This window comes from Lepidochelys olivacea (assembly GCF_965140295.1).
Source record: "Lepidochelys olivacea isolate rLepOli2 genome assembly, chromosome: 8".
Lineage (NCBI taxonomy): Eukaryota > Metazoa > Chordata > Testudines > Cheloniidae > Lepidochelys > Lepidochelys olivacea.
Window position 1 is genome coordinate 10867295 of NC_140418.1, and position 23491 is coordinate 10890785.

The following is a 23491-nucleotide window of genomic DNA, read 5'->3' on the forward strand; positions in this document are numbered from 1 at the left end:
TGTGCCTATAGTCCGGCTCTCCTTTCTTTACTGAACCTTGAATGAATATGTGTGTCTAAAATGGTACTTCCGATGTATTTTCCCCTTGGGAGAACATTTATAAAATAGAAGTGGAAGCTATGCGTCAGATTCTTTCCTCGCTTATACCCATGCAACCCCATTGGTTTCAGTGAGGTTTCATGGGTGTAACTTGGGGCAGAATTTTTCCCTGTGCCTTTAACTTACACAAACTTCAGATGACCCCAAAGCAAGCACAATTATGGTAAAAGGAATAAAATGTCATCAATTTCTGCTAGCTGCTAATGATCTATTCCTTCACATTCTCATCTTGGTCATCTTGTTTTTATTGCACCCTACCATTTTCATACCATGAATCTGCTAGCTGCTTTTATTAATCTACAATATTTTTATCTAAAGCAAAGGTTTTGGTGAACCTGTCAGAATTTATCATTACGCTCTTCTGCTCTCTTGCATGGACTTTCGGCAATGTAGTTATATAGAATGATCCTCAACCAACAGTGATTGGTGTAAAACATGGGTCGATAATGTGATACCTTTATGTAGTCATGATTCTAATTGTACTCTTTCTACTTAATGAAGAAAGAAATGTGCAAAATTAAGTATTCCTACTTCAAAATCCCTGTGGTTTATCATAATTTAACTAACCTAGACTAGAAACCAATTATGATGGGTTAATTAATATTCAAACCAGAGCAATTTACATGGAAAGATAACCTGCAAATAAATATTTCCTGAAGTGCTTTGGTGGACAAATATAAATCCACAAAATGGACTAGCCTATGGGTTAGTATCCAACAATTAGTGGGATTTTTTCAGCTATAAATGCACTTCTTTAATATTTCATCCTGACTGTGGGCCAGGTCCTGAGAACCTTTTTCAGAGCCCAGTTCTTCCACCTTTCCATGGGGCTATTTGCTACTAATTGCTACTCCACATGAGTAAGGGCTGCAGAATCAGGACCTTGGATTTTGCTCAGTCAAGCTGCCATTGACTTCATCTGGAGATCTGCCTGAGTGAAAAGGCTAGGTCATGCCTTTTGAATCCATGTGAGGAGGGTTCCCTACACATGTGGATCTCCCACGGACTCTACAAAGGACACTCCATGGGTCTGAGCATGGGAGGGAGAGAGCAGGCAATGGGTGGGCCAAGGGAGGAGTGTTAAGAGAATGCACAATGTCCTCTCTTGCGGCCTGGAGAGGTTTCTCCCCGGCTTTTGTTAAAGGTAGAAGCTATATTACAGTTGGCAGCTCCTCCTCAGCAGTGGTCAGGTTCAGGGGAGTCCCTTACAGTGCAATTCAGCTCCTCCAGGGCTCAGAGCCAGAACCACGTGGGGCCAGAGCTACTGCAGACACAGAGCCTCAATGCTGAGGAACATGCACCCGACCATGGATCCTTGAGATCCCTACAGATCTCCAGGTAGTTGTACGATCTATGGGCCATGCTGTCTCTTTCTTCTGGAACAAAGCCTGTCCCCTGATACAAGAATGTGGGGGACCCTATAGACGACAAGCTGCATCTCCGTAAGCCCCTAAGGATTTGATGAGTAACAGGAAAAACCATCAAAGAAAAAGAGCATCCACCGAGTAACCAGTCTGCTAATGACACATGCCAGCAGACTCTTGGGTACACTGGCTGTGACTGACTCATACCAGCAACGCTAATTACTGTCTTTTTTTTTTAATTGAGATGAAGCTGGTGGCTTTTATGCCTGAAAGAGGAAGAATGATTCCATTGGCTGAATCCTGGTATAGTTATAAACTTCCCCAAGCATCTGTGATACTATAGCTGAGTAATGACCAGTTGGACTGCATTGCTGGTGAACTTCCACCTACTATATGAAGTGGTTCAGAAAAAAATTAAAATTCTTCTTAGTGTGTTAAATGTACTTTGTAAATATTCTGAATAGAGGGGCCAGAACCAAGACCCAGGATTCTAAGCCCCTCCAGGCCTGAATTTTGTTATGGGGTTGTCAGAGGCTCTGAATTGTGCTGTTAGCTGTTGGTGAAACTCTTTATTAGACCTGGTCCTAACAGATAAAAAGGAACTGATCACAGAACTATAAAACTAATGGTAGCTTAGTTACAAGTGATCATGACTAATCCTAACCCAGGAATGGCGAACCACGGCCGTGTCTGCGGACGGTCACTGTAAGCAAACAGTCTCATGGCGCCTCCTGCAGATTACCCTCACGGGCAGCATGTGGCTCACGGGTCACAGGTTGCCCGCCACTGGTCTATACATACCTACATGGGGAACAAATATTTACTAATGGGCTCTTCAATCTAGTCGTGAAAGGTGTAACACAATCCAATGGCTGGAAGTTGAAGCTAGATAAATTCAGACTGGAAATAAGGTGTACATTTTTGACAGTGAGGATTTTTGACTGGAACAATTTACCAAGAGTTGTGGTGGAATCTCCATCACTGATGCTTTTTAAATCAAGATTGGATGCTTTTCTAAAAGATCTGCTCTAGGAATTATTTTGGGGAAGTTCTACGAGCTGTGTTATTCAGGAGGTCAGACTACTATATGATCACATTGGTCCCTTCTGGCATCACAACCTATGAATTTATAAAATGAGCTGACCACACACCCCCATCTCTTCCCACCAACCCTCCCCCTCCCAAAAAAGCTGAGATGAACAATTCAGTCCCATCTCTAATTCAGAATTGATGCATGATGGTAATAACTGCCCCAATTCCATCTGAAGATCAAAGCAAAGACTCGTGTGAGTTATGGATCAGAGTTCCATGTGGATGAGCATTCCAACATACAGAAGTTTATCTGAACTTATAAATTTAATAAGAAGTCTCATGGAGAACGGACTTACTCATGAGATATCTAGCACTTACTGTTGCTCGTCACACTAGAATTAACTTTCTCACATTATTATGACAGGTTCTGCTTCCCTTTCCAACCTGGAACCTGTACAAAGCTACAACAATGTGGGTTTTTTTTCCTTTTTGTGTGGGGATGGGGGGGCAGGAGGGAAATTCAAAGGAAACTTCCAGAAGGTTGGGTTTGTGTTCATTTTAGGAATGGGAAAAGGTCTGGTAATTCATAACTTTTCCCAAACAGTTGGATGAGACTTAATTCCATTCGTATACTGTGAGAGGGATTTTCTAAAGTTCTCAGTGCTCTCCTGACTCTGCTCCAACTGAAGTCAGTATGTGTTTTATCATTTCCTTCAACAGGAGCCAAGTTAGGTCAGTACTGAAAATTTCGGACAATTCTACCCTATATGGACATGGAACACTTTTAGGTACCAGACTGTATCTTTTTCAAAGTTGGCATTTTTTAAAGAACAAGCTTAAGAAAATATGCTCTAAACCAGTTACTCTGAGAAAATTCATTCCCTTTGGTAGTTGGGGAACATTACAGTTTGAAATTATTTGTTTTAAACCTGCAAATCCTCATTATCCCAAGATCTCATTCCATTTCCAACTACATCTGTTCGAAAGCCAATAGAGCAAAGAATTTGATGTCTAAATATCCTATATAAATATGTCTTTCCTTCAGGTATGATATGGTCAGAATGCAAAGAAATCTGGGAAGAGGGACCACGCGAATATGTCATGCATCTTTGGAACCTGCTGGATTTTGGGATGCTATCTATCTTTGTGGCATCGTTCACTGCAAGGTTCATGGCCTTTCTCAAAGCAACTGAAGCCCAACAATATGTAGACCAGTACGTTCAGGATGATGACCTCAGTAATGTCACCCTTCCCCCTGAAATTGCTTACTTCACTTATGGTAAGATGATTTGGAGGATTAATGCTTCCCATTCTTTCAGGCGAGTGTGTGCGGCAATGCAGAAAGCAGAGGCTTGCTTCTTTTTTTTTTTTTCTTTCATTCATGAAGTTTTTCCAAATTAAAGCTGGTTCTTCTTCTTAGACCTATCAGTTGCAGCCATCTTGGTAAACCGCTAACCTAAGCTAAGAGGAACTGAGACCTAAGCTCCTCTCAGTCTCTGAACATGTACTGAGACCAGACTCAGTCGTATCATATGTTGCAAAAATAACCCCAAGCAACTAATAATCATGAAACCAGAAGGGACTAGAATATAATTTAAATGACATATAAAGGAATCTGCTCTATTTTTCCAATATAAGAGGCACGCTGTGCTAACAAATGTGTGAGCTGGCAGCTTTATGGTCTTATCATTTGGAAGGTGGAACTCCAACTGAAGTCACGGAAAGTCTACATATGAAAAGATGCAAGGACTGGGCTTTTAGTATAAGAAAAGGAACCACCTATTTGTAACAGTTTGTATGAAAAAAGCTTCCTGTTTACTTTGAGTTGTTGTGGCCATGCCTGCATATGTCTTTGATCTTATTCTGGATAAGTTAATATAGTTTATATCACTCCCATCAGTAGGTGATTAGATATGGAACATCAGAATAGTCATATTGCAAGCCTCCATTTAACAACTTTAGGTTACATATTCCGCTCTTAAGAAAAAAAAGCAGAGGAGGAAGCAAGAAAGTGCATTCAGAAGAGGATACAATTAACAAAATACTGTGCAAGAGTTTCCTTTGCTTTCATTCTTCAGTGACTATTTATGAGAACAGGCCAATATTTCCACATCCGAGAAACAATCTCTTGTCAAAAAGAAAAGGAGTACTAGTGGCACCTTAGAGACTAACCAATTTATTTGAGCATAAGCTTTCGTGAGCTACAATATGGAGGGTAACCTCTGATCTCCTCAGTTGTACATTGCATTTCTGTACAGACTCGTATCCAATAAAACCTTATGAATGATTTGCTGCCCAGAAAAGGAGCTAAATCCTTAACAAATATTATCTATAACAATGTTTGACCAGTTGTAATAGAAAAGATGCATGCAACAATAAAATTATTCTTTAACTTCTCAAATGTAGGTTTTGAATATTTGGGGGGCAATCATCAAAGGCACAAAGGGGAGTTAGTAGCCCAACTCTTACTGACTTGCAATAGGAGTTGGCCACCTAAATTGTGCTATGCGTGAAATCCTAGCCCCACTGAAGTCAGTGCACATTTTACCATTGATTTCACGGGGTCAGGATTCCACCTTTACTGCTTTGGAAATATTCACCTTGGAGTCTTCTTTTTTCTAAATAATAATGAGAACAGCTGTAATATGCACTTGACAAAATATTTCCTAGGATTCAAATGGCCCTTCCTTGGGTTTGAAAAATGAATGAAAGCTTTGCACTTAGGTTAGGGCTTGGATACACAGCATGGGGACAAGCCCCCACTTTCCTACCAAAGTTAGAATTACCTGCCTAAAAATAACCCAAATCACTAATGGAAAAATGGATCAGATCCTCAGCTGGTGTAAATCAGGATAACTTCCTGCATTGAAGTCAGCTAATTTACAACAGCAAAAAGTTCTAGCCCTGTGTGCACAGTCATAACATTTACAAATAATTGCATTTTCAAACACAATATTTGGAGATAAACTTCTCTCTCACTCACCGTAGAAAATTGGATGACGCCTGAAATTGTTACATTCCGTTTTTCTTTCTGGTTTGCTGCCGGAATATTGTAAAAAAGTCTTTTGTTGTATGGTGAGGAGCTCCATCTTGTGGAAGCTTTTTATCATTTACAAACCTTCTGTCATTTTTACCCTTGGGAAGAACCTGTAGAAAAAATGTCAGGGCTGGGGGAGAAGGGAGGAATTTTCCAGTTAATAACCTTTGGCTGATATTTAATCCAAATAGATTTTCTCACTGTGCTTGAAGAAGGATCTTTTATATTTTATATATACACATACATACCAGGGAGGTTTCTATATAGTTTATCCATCCACAGATTATTATTTACCCAGCACTTTTAGGAAGAGCTTTACAGAAAACCATGATTTTCCCAGGCTATGTGTTTTCAATTTTCACCACGTAATATGAACATAAATTTAACAAAAACTATAAACAACAAAATTTTAAATAACGTGCGATAATCAAAAGCTTTTTAATACCTGAAGTTCTCTTTTAATTTGTTTGTTATGACAGAAACTTTTGTGGTTTATATTTTTATAATACACATACAATTATTGTACATTTTTTAAAGTAATTATAAGGATCAAGTGATTAGTCATAACATTTCGAGCTGTAGTGTTTGATGATAGAGGTTGCATGCAAAATGGGTGTTAGTTGCTTCGTGGTAAATTGCAGTGCGACGTCTAGATGTTGTTTTTCTTGCAATTTTGTATTATGCAGTCTTGTAAAATGAAGTGAAATACCCTGTGCAAAAACAATTTAATTATTGTATATGTACAATTAAGTTTAAGTGCATCTTTTTACGTTCGGCTACTGTTTTGATCCTCATGCCATATGCCTTACTTAAGGAGTTTGATACAGAACTATCTATTCTCACCTGGAAATTTTGAAAAAAAAATCTAATCACTACATTTATTTATTTTGCCTGGGGAGATGAACAAACTTGGATGATTTGCTTCTTACTTGGTGGTTGTTGTTAATTATATGACTATCCAACTTTGAAAAAGAACAAAACCTCAGAAAACCACTTGCTTCTGCTTTTCAATGGAAACTAAAGGTGTTAAAATATTTTCTAAATCTAGGTTTCAGAGTAACAGCCATGTTAGTCTGTATGCGCAAAAAGAAAAGGAGTACTTGTGGCACCTTAGAGACTAACCAATTTATTTGAGCATAAGCTTTCGTGAGCTACAGCTCACTTCATCGGATATATACTGTGGAAAATACAGAAGATGTTTTCATACACACAAACCATGAAAAAATGGGTGTTTATCACTACAAAAGGTTTTCTCTCCTCCCACCCCACTCTTCTGCTGGTAATAGCTTATCTAAAGTGATCACTCTCCTTACAATGTGTATGATAATCAAGGTGGGCCATTTCCAGCACAAATCCAGGTGAATTACGCAAGGTAACCTATTTCCTCTTGTTCGCGCCACCCCGCGCGAGAGAGAAAACCTGGATTTGTGCTGGAAATGGCCCACCTTGATTATCATACACATTGTAAGGAGAGTGATGAAGTGAGCTGTAGCTCACGAAAGCTTATGCTCAAATAAATTGGTTAGTCTCTAAGGTGCCACAAGTACTCCTTTTCTTTTTTCTAAATCTATTATCTCAAGTAAACACTAGAGAAATAAAGCTCATTGTTTTTTTTTTTCTCCAACATCAGAACTGTTTACTGCAGTGTGATTAGATAATATATATTTTCCTTTCAATTTCTTTTAAAAAAATCTACAGGTGAAATCTTGGCCTTATTGAAATCAATGACAAAAATTCCCATTGACTTCAATGGGGCCAGTATTTTGCCCTGCTAATTCTTGGTTCCAGAGTAATATATTTGTATTAAAAGTTAGTTATTTTAATTTCTGAAATTTGGTTAATACGGTAACAACTGGTTGTAAACTGATATAGAACAAACTATAAACTAATCTGAAAACATTCCCTCCACCACTCCTAATATTGACTAAACATAAACAGGCACTTAAAAATGTAGCCAGCCTTTTGCTTTAAGTTCAGAACTGAACTTTACAGATATGCTGCAGGGAATACTCTGCTTCTTTTCATATCATCTGGGTTCATGCAAATAATACTCAACTTTATTCCTATGTCTTTAAATATGGTACATGTTTTAGTTTTGGGTCAGACGCCTTGTATTCAATGATGAGTCTCAGTTCATGCAAAAGAACATCTAGATACTCATATTCAAAGCATATTCAACAGGTAGATTAGAAAACTGATTTGTATGCGTATAGTATCAGCAAGGAACTTGTTAAAAATTGTCAGATTTTTTAAATTAAAAACGTTAACACAATAAAGATGTATTAAAAGGTTTGGTGGTTCAATTGGCTTTATCTGAACAAATCCAAACCTCTTTGGTCTAATCTCATGAGGACTGGTTTTGCCACGGGCTGTTTAGTCCGTGCAGGTTACGTTACATTTTGTGTCTCTATAGGGTTATAGATAGCGACTGTGAAAAAACGGGACATGGGGTGGGGGGTAATAGGTGCCTTTATAAGGAAAAAGTCCCCCAAAATGGGACTGTCCCTTTAAAAATGGGACAGGTGGTCACCCTATGTATTTATATGGAGCTGTTAATTCAATAATTAAAAGCTGGAAATTTTCCCATCAGTGTGATTCTGATCCACAATGACAAAATTCCCATTGACATCAGTTGGAGCAGGAGACAATGGTGCACTGGACTGGGAGTCAGGGAATCTGGGTGCTGATTCCCAGTTCTGCCCCTGACTGCCAGTGTTCCTTGGGTAAATCACAGCAAACTTCCTGAGCCTCAGTTTCTCTAGCTGAAAAATGTGGCTAATCATTCCTATTCATCTTTGTACAGCACAGTGAGACCTGCAGATTACTAGTAGATGCCTACACATTTCCTACCAGTCCTGGCCAGAACTGAGACCCTGGACCTATTTTATGGGTCATTTATATTTATCTTTCTAACATTTGTCTCTTACTAATACCTTATATATGTGTATTGTTTCAGCCAGGAACAAGTGGCTTCCCTCGGACCCTCAGATCATATCAGAAGGACTATATGCAATAGCTGTGGTACTCAGCTTCTCCCGCATTGCTTACATTCTTCCAGCCAATGAAAGCTTTGGCCCTCTTCAGATCTCTTTGGGAAGGACTGTGAAGGATATCTTCAAATTCATGGTCATCTTCATCATGGTGTTTGTTGCCTTCATGATTGGAATGTTCAACCTTTATTCTTACTACCTTGGTGCAAAATATAACCCAGCATTTACAACGTGAGTACCTAGGAAAAGGAGGCTATGTAGATTATAGTTCTAGACCTAGCAGGATCCCTTTCTGGGCTGCCTCATAAGTAACCTGCATGCCTTCTGCAACTCATGTCGTTTGCACTGTATTGCTGCCGTGTTTAATTATTCCAAGTGGTGAAGAGGGCTCTAACTGCATGAGTCCATTAGAGCCAATGAAAGGTGCATGGCTAAAACCTGGTGCGATGTTTAATAAGCAGAAAGAACCCTCCAGCCAAGCCCTTTTTTCTTTTTCTTTTTCTTTTTTTCTGTTCCCCTAAATCCAATCCTCTCTGACCCACCCAGTCACTCAGTTCCTCCCCTCTTCCTCAGGATGCTTTTCCTTTGTATTTTATCTCCCTCAATGCACTACAAGGCCTGTTTTGGCTCCCCAAGTCCCCTTAACTTCACCTTATATTTATGGTGGGGGCCCACTGAGTCTACCAGTCTCTGCTAAGCCAGTTACTGCTAAGCTTGCAGGCTTTAAAATTTCAGAGTCAGAGGTGCCTCAGAATTTATTGCAGACTTCTGACATTCTTGCCTCGGTTGCTGTTTGCCTGGGAGAGCTGCACCTTGGGCTACTGCTTCAATTGATTGGGGAGGTTCAGACTTCGGCTGGGAGACCAGTAGGTACAGCCTCCAGTTTTGATGTCATAACCCAGGTCTCTTTCAAAGAGTGTGCAGTCAGCAAAAAAGGAAACCCAATAACTCAGAATCTGTTATTTCTAGGGTAAAACACAAGCAGGAAAATGTTTTTTTGAGGTGAGTGGAAAGAGCAGAGGAAATTTTCATAAAATTGACAGCAGTGAAAAAGAAATCCCTTTGTATTTTTACCTTTAAGAAGAACAGTCAATACAGCAGGCCGTGTTGCATTTGTGATCAGTGCAGAAGGGCTTAAACACCTAATTATCATTCAAAAGCTACTTCTACCAAAGTGTATGTAAAATGATGAAGCAGTAAAATTGCACATGTTTTGCATCAGTAATTTCACACCTGCATGTGGCTGCTATGCAAGGCAACATGTATCTGAAGAACCAAGTATTTAAAAAGTGCTATTGATGCATTTTAAAAAAAAAACAATAAATAAATAACGGTGGGGAATATAAGACAGGGAGCTCTACATTCTCTAAATCAAGTGCATTTCTCAGTAGAGAACACCGTGAAGACATGCATAATATCCTGCCAGCATATAGGCAAGATACAAGGAAAGATGCAAACTAGGTTGCTCGTGATCTCCCTCTGGTGCCCATCCAATAAATCAACAACCTCGAGAAGCTGGAGGTTGTCTGCACTTTGTGGTTGTTTGCTGTATATATTGTATTACAACTGCTTGAATATTGCAACAAATCATTCCTCATATAATGTCCTTGAGCGGCTCTACAGTATGTGCAATGCGTGAATAATAGGACTATAAGTGAGAAGTGGTTCCTCAAAATATGCCTGACTTTATTCAGGCTAAGCTAAGATGTTTGATATCACACCGCTTATTTGGAGACTAGATATGTGGTAACCAACTAGTATTCCTGTATGCCAGAATCTAGTAACTGTGGGCTCTGTATTCCTATCAGCATCAAAAATAGCAGGAAGAGAAACAGTGTTTGGAAAACACCACAGGAGAGAACGCACTGAGTTTCTAAAAGATACCCCTTTGGAAGGGTTTGGAGCCTCTTGGAGGCAGTAGGAAGTGCAAACTAGAAACCTTATGGATCCACACAGGACTCCATGCCCAACCCCATACATACTGGGGTGCAAGGAGAGCTGCCTCTCCACACTTGTCTCCGGGCACACATCATCAGCATGGATCCCTCCGGAGTTGTGCTGCTATTCGCTTCCCTAGCCATATACCCTTGAGGCAGAAAGTACAGAGTGGGAGTTCATGTTTCAACTCGGGTTAGTTCCCTGGTGCACTTCCCCTCGGAGATGGCCACGTTATTCCCCAGGTCTGCCCTGACAGGCCCCCAAAGACATGCAATGAAATGCTCACATAGCAGGTGTTTTGCCATTGACTTCAGTGGGGACAGGATTTCATCCATAAGAACATACATACTGGGTCAGACCAAAGGTCCATCTAGCCCAGTATCCTGTCTTCCAACAGTGGTCAATGCCAGGTGTCCCAGAGGGAATGAACAGAACGGGTATCATCAAGTTGGGGGGAGGGATAGCTCAGTGGTTTGAGCATTGGCCTGCTAAACCCAGGGTTGTGAGTTCAATCCTTGAGGGGGCCATTTAGGGAACTGGGGCAAAAATTGGGGATTGGTCCTGCTTTGAGCAGGGGGTTGGACTAGATGACCTCCTGAGCTCCCTTCCAACTCTGATATTCTATGATTGATTCTATGAAGTGATCCATCCCCTATCACCCATTCCCAGAATCTGGCAAACAGGGGCTAGGGGCACCATCCCTGCTCTTCCTGGCTAATAGCCATTGATGGACCTATCCTCCATGAATTTATCTAGTTCTTTTTTGAACCCTGTTGATAGTCTTGGCCTTCACAACATCCTCTGGCAAGGAGTTCCATGGGTTGACTGTGTATTGTGTGAAAAAATACTTCCTTTTGTTTGTTTTAAACCTGCTGCCTATTAATTTCATTTGGTGACCCCTAGTTCTTGTGTTATGAGGAATAAATAACACTTTATTATTTACCTCCTCCACACCAGTCATGATTTTATAGACCTCTATCATATCCCCCCTTAGTCGTCTCTTTTCCAATCTGAAAAGTTCCAGTCTTATTAATCTCTCCTCATACGGCAGCTGTTCCATACCCCATGGAGTTTGAACAGTGAGCGTAGGAACAGATGGGATTAAATTGGCTCCCAAGGAGGAGAGGCAGTTTATCACAGTTGTCCCATTGTTCCCTCAGAAAAGTTCTGGGGCCAGTCCACCCCTGCTTGTGCTCCCATCTGTGACTCAAGACAGAGGAGAGTCGGAGGAACGCAATATAATGTTTCCCCCTTGTAGGTCTAACCTAGGGGTCTCAAACACACAGCCCGCAGTGTTATTTGCTGTGGCCCACTAAGCTCCCCGCCTCCCTGGAGTTATTTCCTGCGGCTGTCAAGCTCCCCTCACCCGCTGCCCCCCCCCTCAGAGGGCCATGTCCCTGCTCCTCTGCCTACCTTCAGGCGCTTCCCGCCGCCAAACAGCTGTTTGGTGGTGCTTAGCGCTTTCCAGGGAGGAGGGGGGAGGAGCAGGGAGCCGCGCACTCAGGGGAGGAGGCAGAGAAGAGGCAGGGCCAGGGCGGGGATTTGGGGAAGGGGTTGGAATAGGGACAGGGAGGGAGTGGAGTTGCGGTGGGGACTTTGGGGAAGAGGTTGGAATGGGGGTGGGGAAGAGGCGGGGTGGGGTGGGGCCTCATGGAAGGGGTTGAGTGGGGGCGGGGGCAGAGGGGGCCTTTTGTATCTTTATATGAAAAGGTTCCTGTCATGCGGCCCTCGGGCCAATGTACTAGTCCTCACCTGGCCCTCGTGGTGATTTGAGTTGAAGATCCCTGGTCTAACCTAATGATGCCACTTTAAGACAACCCCTGAAGTGACATTTAGTTAAGTAAATGTTTAAGTAAGTTGATACTGAAGCACTAACCCTAAGTCAAAGTAAACAGGACCTGGCATTTTGATGTGGTGTTCATATACTATATGACACAATGGATGGAGGAATGCTGCTGTTAGCCCCAGTGTGAGGAAATGACCTTCCCAACTTAGTTTCTGTCTCATAGGAACTACAGATTCTTTCCAACGTATAGCATCCAGCTGTATTACTCCACTGTGTAGCATAACATATGCTTTATAAATCAGAGTTTAAACTTCCTAATCAAAGAAAATATGCCTCCCAGTGTTCTTCTGTTGCCTCACGATACATTTTAATGGAGGGATTTCCAGGACTGGCTGCAAATACATTTCTCTGTTTCTGATAACAAGGTAAAAGAAAACTGAGTATGTAGAAGGTGACATATTAATCATACAAATAGAAGACTATGCCCTTGAAGTTCAGGAATTAATCAGTGGCTGAGTCAATAGCTCCCCTGCCTGCCTGGTGGAATAACAACCAACAGTTATGGTTCTCCATTGGTGCATGTTTCCAAAATAGTTGGCTAATGAATTTTAGGCCATCTCTGATGCAATATCATTGTGTATCATTTCTATTTACTGACAAGCTTAACTAACCATGAGGTTCTCATTATAAACCTTGCAGCATGTATTGTCACTTGAATGATGAACAAGGCTTGATTGAAATGGTGACTATTCCCTAGAGTAAAAATTACTTCCAGTTGTAAAGGTTGCAGGATCAAGTTGTAACAAGGGAGCATGGGTGGTTGGGAGATACCTGCCCAAAGGGGAAATACAATGCTCTTCTTTCTTAAGTCCAGATCCTCTGGAGATTCCAAATACTAGATGCTCATCTATCTGCCCTGTAATGAGTTGGTATTGTTAGTAAACACCTATCTGAAGAACCCAAATAAGCCATGTAAGAATTTGGAAGAGAAGTCAAAACTCAAATTAGGGTGTAAAAGTACCAGGTTACTAATTTAGGACAGCAGGTTCTTTACGAGCAGAGTAGAGGTATGTGCTGTCTGAACATCTGACAATGCCACTGGAAGTAGCGCGTTGGCACTTTTGGCCTGGATCCCACAACCTGATCCATTCAGAGAGAATGTCCCCATGATGAATCCCCCTGGTGCTCCGCACAGGCTAAAACGTGCCCCAGAGCAGGTCAGATTGCAGGGATTCTGTTATCTTGCCCAGCAAATTTCAATTCGCACTGTTAGGGAAATTCACATCGGTGAACATTCCTCCAACTTTGTTCCTAATGCTGTTCACAGTTAGTAAGAGTAGATTTCCAGGTTTCCCATTGCTGTTTCAGATTATTTTAATACCCTGGAGTGTGAAATGTGTGCTTAGTAAGGGAGGTGTGCAGTCTTTTTTTACATAACGCATATACCGTACAGCTCAGGGATTAACATTCATCTTAGACCATTTTCAGACACTTTCACAAAGCTGGAAATCTTATGGTGTTAAGTCATAAACATATGTTGTTAATTTACACATATCAAGAATACATTAGCATAGGGGCAACTATGTATCACATAGACTTTTCCTTCAATATTTTACTGAGCTGTCAGTGAGTTCTGGGCAGAATATGGTGGGCATTCACAAATGGCACTAAGTGACTCATGAAGATGGGGAGGAACAAATTATTGCAGCTGGGCAACTACTTGAAACAGCTGCTGTGAAAACTCACCTGGGAAAAACAAACATTTTTCCCCCTTTTGCTGTGTTCATAACCCTTGTGTGGTTGATGTGCAAATATTTCTTCAAATGCACTTATAGGTAGGGAAAATAGAGGATTTTAAGTGAATATAATAGAACATTTACAAAAAGCAAATTTTGAACTTGAAAATGCAATTGCTTGGTCTGGAAACTGATTCTAAGGGATTCTGGGTGCAGTTCACCCAGTCATGAAATAGAAAAAGAACCACATGGTCTGCAGATCAGATCAAAACGAACCTATTTCTCTGTCTTTTTGTTCTCTGTTTGTATGGGGCTGAGCACAATGGGATCCTAGTCCATGACTGTGGCTCCTAGGCATTACTGTAATAGTAATGATAATTCAATGGGAGTTGGATTATCCACAATGAATTGCTTAACAGATCAAGAACTATTCAGTGATATTATTCAGTGAATGATGCATACATGTGAGAAAATCATAAGCTTCTCGTGGGCAATTTGTAAGCATCAAAAATAAATTAAATTTGTCAAAAAAGGACTATGAATTATTTGCTTAGCTCTACTAATTATTGTGCTTAGTGAATATCCAGAGTGACTCCAGTGCTCCCCTTCTTGTGTGTTACTGCACTTTTCAAACCACATGTTCAGTTTTGTTGGTCTTGTACTCTAAAGAACAGTGCATTCTAAACCATTGACTACATCAGTGGTTTATGAATCAGAAGTAGCATACAAAGGGTGCTCTTGTCTCTGAAATGTGCATACTCCTTTTGCAGAAGGAACAAAGTGTATGCTACTCCTGCTTAATTTTAGACTGCTAAATACAGAGTCTGTTTAGCTAACTGTATAATTGCAAAATAGTTTTAAAAACGCTTAATTTTCCCCCTTTTCAGAATTTTCATTGCAGTTGCTGCAGATCATAGTTATGTTTATCTGTTCATTTTTTATGCTGTATACTGAACACAGTTGTTGAAACAGTCCATAATTGAGAGCATGATATATAAACAAAATTGAAATGGAAGCAGGACTGATTGCATTCATACTGCATTCTGCATCACAAATCAGGTTTAAGCCTAGGGTTTTGTCTTCCCCCCACCTCCTAAAGAGAAATTCAGTTCATTCAGTTTCATCATTATTTGGAGACTTTTCATTAAAACACAACATTTTATATAATATTGACTGTATTTCATGTTGGAGGAGCTAAGCACTTTCTACTCATGGGGAAGAGCTCAGTCTGAAAGGATGCCTTGAGCTTTCTTAACCAGGAGAGGAATACTGCAGGAGAGATTTATATGAAACCCCTCTGATGGAAAGAACAATAATGCTTAATCAAAGTCAGCATGCAACTAACATATTCTATGGATTCTAGTCTCCCCTTGATGCAAAAGCATAAAATTCTATTTAGCTTTCATTGAAATAATGTGTGCACCAATGTTCCCTCTAATTTTTGACAGGCCATGTGCGCAAAACATTTCTTCTGTGCAAATTTTTGACAGGCTGTGTGTGCAAATTTTTGTGCTTCTGTGCAAATTTTTGTGCACATGGTGTTTTGCCGCGTGCACGGGGTTTAGGATCTGTGGGACGTGCACACGCACACAGTTTAGAGGGAATAGTGGTGTGCACTGAGGGGAGAATAACCCCAGTGCATTGAAGTATATATTGAAACACATTAAAACAGGGGAGATAATATAGCGAAGGATAGTCGTTACAGCAATAGACAGGAAATCAGCTCTCTCTAGGTTTCAGATTCTGCTTCAGGCCATGACCATGTAAATTTGTGTAAATCACTACATTTCCCTTCTGTAAGGAGGACAAAACACCTACTCCCTCACAGGGCTCGGCTCTTGGACTTTGTTAGTTTCTGTCAGTGAAGCATATTCAGATCACTGATCAAAGGCAATATAGAAAGTCAGAGTATTATTCTGTTTAACTTCAGATATTGGATTAAAACTCTTCTTTAAATAGTCTCTCCATTGCTTCTTTTAACACTTTCAGCTACTGGCAGGAAGAACTTGTGTTTCAACTCATGTATCAAAGACATAAACCAGAATTGGATCTTAACTAGAGTAGAATTAAAACTTTAAAATACCATCCTATTTTTAAGCACCTACATCACAGTATCTGAGTGCATCAGATTTCTCATGTACTTATCCTGTGAGGTAGGGGCACACCTATTTTATAGATAGGGAACTGAGGCACCAAATAATTGAAGGCCAGATTTTCAAAGTGTAGGAGCCTGGTGATGCAGGCAGACACCTAGTGGGATTTTCAAAATTGGCTAAACAGATTAGGCTTCTAACTCCCATCGATTTCAATAGGTTTGGATTCAAAACAGTGAAATCAATGGAAATTAGGAGCCCAAACGCTTAGGCACTTTTGAAAATTCCAATGGGCACCTAAAGTCTTTAGGCACCTAAATCTGAGTCTTTAGGCACCTAAAGACCTTTGAAAATCTGGCCCTAAATGCATTTCCGAAGGCCACACCGGAAATCTGTGGCAAAGCAGAGAAATGAACAAGAGTCTCCCAGTTCTCAGGCTAGCACAATAACCACTGGATCTTTTTTACTGTCATTTTCATTCCGCAATTTCTTGCAGCCTAGTACTTTTGGGGACAGTTGTGTAGCTAGGTTACAGAAGTCAGGTGTGCTTCTTCCAGGCTTTGTAAGTAGAATGACTCCAGTCAGTATCTTTTATGACTTCGAAAATGTTTTAATCATGACAAGTGAGCTAGACATTAAGCCAGAAGCACAGAGAGCCTTGGTGCGGTATGGCGGGAATGGTGTTTTCAGTGCTTTTGCTTTGAAGGAGGTTGTAAGAACACTCCCTCAAGTTGCGTGCCGCCTATACTTGCGAACACACACACACACACACCCCCAATTCACCAGCTTCCGCTCCGTTATTACTAGCTGAGCCAAGGGGATCAACTGCACTAATAATTTGCCCTTTGTTGGATCTGCTTCTTTCAGCCCTGAATCTCTCTCCCGAAATGTAGGCCCCATAACAAGAGGGCTTTAAACACATGGAGTGATGGAAGGAACGAAAGAATACATGAGAAATGCAAACATAAATCTGGACCAAAACCCTGGATCTAAACACACCTGAACTCAGAGATATTCAGAATCTGGGTCCCCACTTCCCTTTTCCAGTGACTTGCTGCCAATATTTTAACTACAGGCACTGATAAAAATAACGTTCACCAGATGCTGTGCTAAGGCCGAGGAGCCATACGGTTAGGCAGCATCCTGAAAGGGAGTGAACATGACAGACAGAGGGGTTATTGCAGTCTTTTCTTAAATGTAATGATGGATTAATAAGGGCCTCTTGGGAACCTCTCACAACCCCCTCCAGCATGTCACTGCTCCTTTCTCTACAACAGGGCAAACTAACCCACCCCCCACACACACACATCTGAACATTCCTGAACACCAGAGAAAGTTGGATCTGGATTGAAATCCAGTCTGAGGGACTCATGCCCGTCTCCACACTGAGACAGTGGATCCACATTTGGGATGCACCAGGCTTATTGTTTTCTCATATCAAAGACAAGACCTTGGATACTGATGTTTTGCTGGGGAGGGTTATGGAGGATAATTAGGAAATGCACAAATTTTGTTAGGTCAATCTGTCACCCTCTCAGGAAAGGAACGCTCTGTTTCTATAACTAATTTGCTAGAATTCTTCATAAATCTATTGTACTGCTACAGCCAGTAATTAAGTTTTCAAAGAGAACATGGCAACATTCCAGCACAGAGGTTAATGCTAAAGTTGCGGAAAAGGAGCAGAGTTGACACATTGTATTAAAAATTGCCTGAAGGGTAGAAAACAAGTGGAACCTCTCCAAATTAAAAAACAAGGTTAATTGCAGGGTGCTGCAAGGATCAAAGTTGGTGGTTACAGTCTTTTATTAGTTGGGTAAGTGACTTAGATGACAGGCTTCTAAGCCAGAATATTAAGCTCTATAAATGCACTTTAACTGGAAAGTGCACTATTTAATGGAATAAGCATTGGCCGGATTCTATTATTTAAGTACTCCATCATATGAATGGCAGTTACCACTGTAGATCAATGCAAAGAGCAAAAACGGGAGTCTTAAAACAAGAGGAAATGTCTGCCATATGGAAAAGTGCCATAGCTTGGTAACTTGGAAAGATGTGCCAACTACTGGACTCAGAAATCATAAACTCTGTCCAACATGTGCCTGAAGTGAGAAAACCTCTGATAATTTCTAGGTTTCATTTAGTATAAATGAAAGGGGTGGATAATATATTGATAGGCACATGAATTTTTGGGAAACATGACAGAAGAATAGGAAGGTGTGTGCTTATTGAGGTTCTAATCCCATGTAACATCTGTTTGAAACTCATAGGTCCAACTCCTCTGGGTGTGCAGCACTACTGAAGCCAGTGAAGTTATTCCCCCAAAGAACATCACCCATAAAGTTAATAAATTCACTACTGCTGTATGCAAGTGGAAGAAGAGAGTATAATGGGCTGTGATACTGATAATGCTTAGTTGTTGCAGCAGAACATAATGCAACTAACCAGTGGTCGTTACTATACTTTAAATGATAGTAATTAATTCCTTTTCCTGCTTTGCCAGGTGTAATTGACACTGGAGTTCATGTAAAAGCTTATTATTTTCTGAGGGTAATTTGTGGTGAGTCTATAATCTGCTTTATAAAGTGATTTCTCAGGGTTAAGCTGCCGTAGCAATATGAAACATTTCATCAGTCTCAATTGTAAAGGCCATAATGTTTTACAACGGAGTGTATTCACTGAAAGTCAATGGATAGTTTGAATTTTTATTAGATGGGTACTGGTCAGTCCTGATAATTTTGCCTTTGAATAAAGAGCCAAGCAGATTTCTCGAAAGGCAAAGTGTGGTTCCTGTACCAGGGTCTCTCATTATCCTCCCCTTTTCCCTTTGAGCCATTCATATTCCCTTCCATATTTTACTGCTTCACCCTTCTCTGAGTCAGACAGCTCCCTCCTCCTGACCTACCACCTTGACCCCACCCTTCCCAGATCTTCCCCTCTCTGACACTGTTTTATCTCCTCTCTTCTCCCTATTCTTTAACCTTTCCCTTTCCTCTGGCTCCATCTCCTCCACTTTCAAATGTGCCCTGGAAACCACCGGCTGGAAAAACTCTCTTGACCCTTTGCCTCCAAATTCCCTTCCACCCACAATGCCTCTCCACAGATTCTATCTTTGAACTCTAGAAGGCCAACCCCAGTAGGGGGATGGAACCAAGCCTTTGCCCATTCTCTGCCACACTCCCTGCCCCCCGCCCCCCCAGAACTGTTCCCTGCCCACCTGCTTCAGGGAGGACATACATGGATGGGTTGAACATCCCTACTTAGCCCTGCAGCTAGGTCTGAAGTTCCAGTTAGCCCTTGTAGGGGTTTTACTACCCCTCCAGGGGTACAGAGTTCAAGTTACAATCTAGCTCATAGTTAATGAGGTTGGGAAAAAGCAGATGGGGCAGATCAGAGGTAGTGTTGTTTTATGGCTTACTTGGGATGCCACATACTGTTATCAGTTCAGGAAATATGACTTGGCAGTCCACAGGGTGACTGATCATGGCTTGCACTGATTATACAGAGACATCATATTTACTCTGGGCGAGCGCCATTTTTATTATTAACGTCTTGGCTTGCCAATCTGGAGACGACAATGTGAAATAATTGTTTGTTTTGTTTTTAGGGTAGAAGAAAGTTTTAAAACCTTATTCTGGTCAATATTTGGCTTGTCTGAAGTGATATCAGTGGTGCTGAAGTATGATCATAAGTTCATTGAGAATATTGGCTATGTACTCTATGGAGTTTATAACGTTACCATGGTGGTGGTGCTGCTCAATATGTTAATAGCCATGATCAACAACTCCTATCAGGAAATTGAGGTAAGATAAACAATTTGATTACAGAGTATATATTTACTGTTATATGTTATAAAAACAAGGAAATTACAGGATCTACTATATAAGATGTCATAGTATGACAGAAGCCAGTTATCTTAAAATTCTATGGCGACTGAAAAGTCTCTATCCCAGAATTAGACCTAAGCGAATAATTCACAATGAACCATTTATACGATAGATTTATCTTCCTTTTGTTTGTAGAATATCTCTGAGCAGATCACAGTTTCCTTAGATATATTCATTATTTGAAAGTAGTTCTTGATTTTTTTTCAAACCCATGAACAGTTCTTTGTGAGCATTCACTATCTAGGCTAGAGTCACAAAAATAGATTAGATTAAATAGATTCCCCAAACTCAGGCCTGGCAGCTTTGAAAGTCATTCTCCATGAACATTTGTGCAAGTAAAACTCTGTGACAAGAATGTTTGTAGGAAGCAAACACGAAAGAGCCACGAAGAGCAGAGGCTAACTCATTAGAGAATCTGAATGAATAGTTGCAGAAATGTATATCCAGGATTTGGCTGTGTCCTGTATTGTTCATATTAGCAGGCTGGATTTGCTAAATACTTGGGAGAAGAAACTTTCTGCTAATAAAAGTAAAGCCAGGGAAGTTATTAATATTGGACACTGTTGTCCGTGTTTTCTGTTTTCTTGTCCCAGTTTCTTCAATGTCAAATTCCTACAGTTGGATTTGTATTAATTAGCTGTTCTGATCTATCCTCAGAACCCAGCTCTGCAGAAGGCCACAGCTGAAAATATACCCCTGTGCCTTATGTCTGCTGCAATCAGGATGGATGTCAGCAAACACTTACATAGTGCTGTCTACCCAAGAAAGCTTTCCCTGCTTTCAGAAGGCACAGTTGTATTCCCCAAGAGATCCTTAACATTTACGATCAAGCTTCTCAGTTAGTTTCTCTTCCTCTGAGATGGGACTTACTTTCAAATGGCCTCAACCTCCTAGTGCATTCTTCCTTTTTTCTTGGAGGAAACTCTTTCCACCATTTTTGCAGTGCCATCTTACAGCTGTTACCTGTTATTGCAGGAAAGCATGCTCTCCAGCATCAATATTTCTAAGGTTGCTACTTTCAAATAAAGAAAACAAAACAAAAATCCCTCATGTAAAGCTATCTGTGCTGCAGAGCTCTAGGCTAAGCAATTCATGGAAAGGATCTTCCAAAATGTGTGCATGTTGTTTTCATTTATTCAGTTTAGGCACACAAGTACCCTGATGCACACATAGAAGCCATGGTTTGTGTGCACACATGTCCGTGCAAAGCCAGTTTGCATAACTGTTTATACACCCCCTAAACTAAGCATGTGTAGTTTTGCACCCACACTTTTGAAGATTAGGTCCTAGAGAGTCGGGAACAGTCATTAGTAGTACAAGCCCAGGTAGATAAGGCAAACAATGCATACAACGCCCAGGGTATAAGTCTAGGACAGAACTGTTTAGCTAAAAAGAATAACTGCACCTAAGCAAGGCTCGACCAGGGGCTCTTTCATAAGGGAGTGTTTATTAGGGAGCATGAGTAACTTTTTAGTTGACTCTGTATTGAAAAAGGGAAAAAATGAAATCATGCATGAATATTACATTTGCTTGCATTTTGTTAGAACATAATATTTGCATGGCATTGTTAATATAAGTACTTATATAGCCAGGGGAAAGAGAGCAGCTGTTTGTAGGCTAGGAATTACTAGGCCATATTAGCTTTGCATTTGGCTGAGAATACAAGTATAATGAAAGTTCAGATATAGTAACTGGTAGGTTTGCTCTAGCAATTTGTGGTCTGGAAGTGTGTACCAATTTATGAGCATTGAACATTTTCTGTCTACAAACACCAGAATTAGTTTTAGTATACCACTTATGGGGTATTTCAGAATATGATTGGAAATGGGGTGGGAGAGTCATAATCAGTATTTGTAGTAGCTGGTAAAAAGGGAATAATTCAAATTGTACCAGTGCTGCCTTGTAGAATTCTGAGATCATCAAACTGTATTTGGTCTGGTGCAATGTGCACCGGAGGTAGATATTTCCCCCCTTGTTTTATCATAGGGATGATGTATAATATTCTTCCTTTTCATTTCTCTAACGGTTAGTGGGGTTCTCCATAGCAAGGAATATAGCAGATATTCATCCAATAATTTATCCATCAAATAATACTTGATGGGCTACAAAGCTCATCAAATGCCACAAAGATAAATTATTCAGGGCCAGATTGTACCTTTAGGCACTGTCCAGAAAAAGGGATGGTGTATAAAATGCGCCACTCCAGGAGTAGCTCGAGGAGGCACTGTGATTCAGAGACCCAATTCCCTCCCTGCTTCCCCCTTACTTAGGGAAGGGCGGGGAAGGGAAGGTGCTCGCCTATGCCAGCAGGAAATTATTACACCGCCCCATACCCGTTCAGCTATGCCATTCCCTGCCACTCCTTGCACATCTGACTGGGCAGTGAAGAAGCAGGATGAACAGTGCCATTTACTTGTGTGCAGCTGGGCAGAAGGGGCTGGTAACTTCAATAAAATTGTAAACTTAAAGGGGCGGTCCTTACAGTGCTTGACTCCTTTTCTGGGATGTGTAGTCCAAGCCTCAGTCTAGTCTTCAATGACTATCTGCAACATTCACTGAATAACATATTTGATAAGTGGGATTTGACCAGCTCTACTTTTCATATTTGCACATTTAGCTTAGTACAAACGTCAACCAGTTTTGTCAGCTCAAATACCTACCCTTTCTACCTGTGACAGAAGTTATCCTTGTTCCTGTGACAAAAATTCCATAAGATATTGGTTGAATGTCTTTGATAGCTCATAGGTCTCACTTATAACCATGGCTTCTCACAACACCTCCTCAGGGCCTACCTTGGTGTTCAGGAGGCCCTTAATTCCCAAATGCAGTGATAGGATGTCCCATAATGTCAATATAGTTGGTGGAATGTCTGGAACAGGTGATAGTCCAGTGAATTACATCTTCCAGCAGACACCTAACCTGTTCCTGCCTCAGCCCACAATAAAATCTCATTTTAACCTTGTCCTTCACAGAGTACTGGCAAGAGAGACAGTAGAGGACAGGAAGTAGTTATCCTGTTCGCTGCTGGACAGTCCCTCTAGATGGGATATTTATTAAAAAGTGATTAAGTATCATCATTTGTGGGGGCAGCCTGCTCATGTCTAATCCAGCATCTTGATCAGCCTCTTATCTCTCTGCCAGACACAAAAGTAAAAACATGTTAACCAATTACTGTTATTAGGTTTAAGTTTTGTTTTATAAGGTTCAAATCCAGGCAATACTCCTGGGGGGATTCTGCAGGGGTGTGCGCCCACAGAAAACACCCCTGCAGATTTCCTGTGTTTGCCTGCAGAAAACTGCAGGGAAGCCGTGCGGGGGATGACCATGGGCCCAGGGGATTTTTTGGGGGTGGTGGTGGGGGGGTTGCCTCCCTCCAAACAGAGGTGAGGCATCGGGGGGCACACAGGGTTAAGCGTGTAAGAGCAGAGCTGCCCAGCTGAAGGAAGCTGGGTCTTTGCTCCTCTGACTCTGCAGCTGAGGGCTGCCTCCTGGGTCCTAGCGCCAGTCGGGCTCCCCTTCTGTGTGCTGGGAG

General features: G+C 41.1%; 1 protein-coding gene across 1 annotated transcript in view; it reads left to right on the forward strand.

The window, feature by feature from the left end:
* The window catches only part of TRPC7 (transient receptor potential cation channel subfamily C member 7), a 120555-nt gene that overhangs the window by 82310 nt on the left and 14754 nt on the right, over positions 1–23491 (forward strand). Inside the window, exons 6-8 of the mRNA XM_084636906.1 lie at positions 3541–3774; positions 8489–8753; positions 19680–19875. Coding sequence (XP_084493032.1) covers positions 3541–3774; positions 8489–8753; positions 19680–19875 — 695 coding nt within the window. The remainder of the gene's footprint in view (positions 1–3540; positions 3775–8488; positions 8754–19679; positions 19876–23491) is intronic.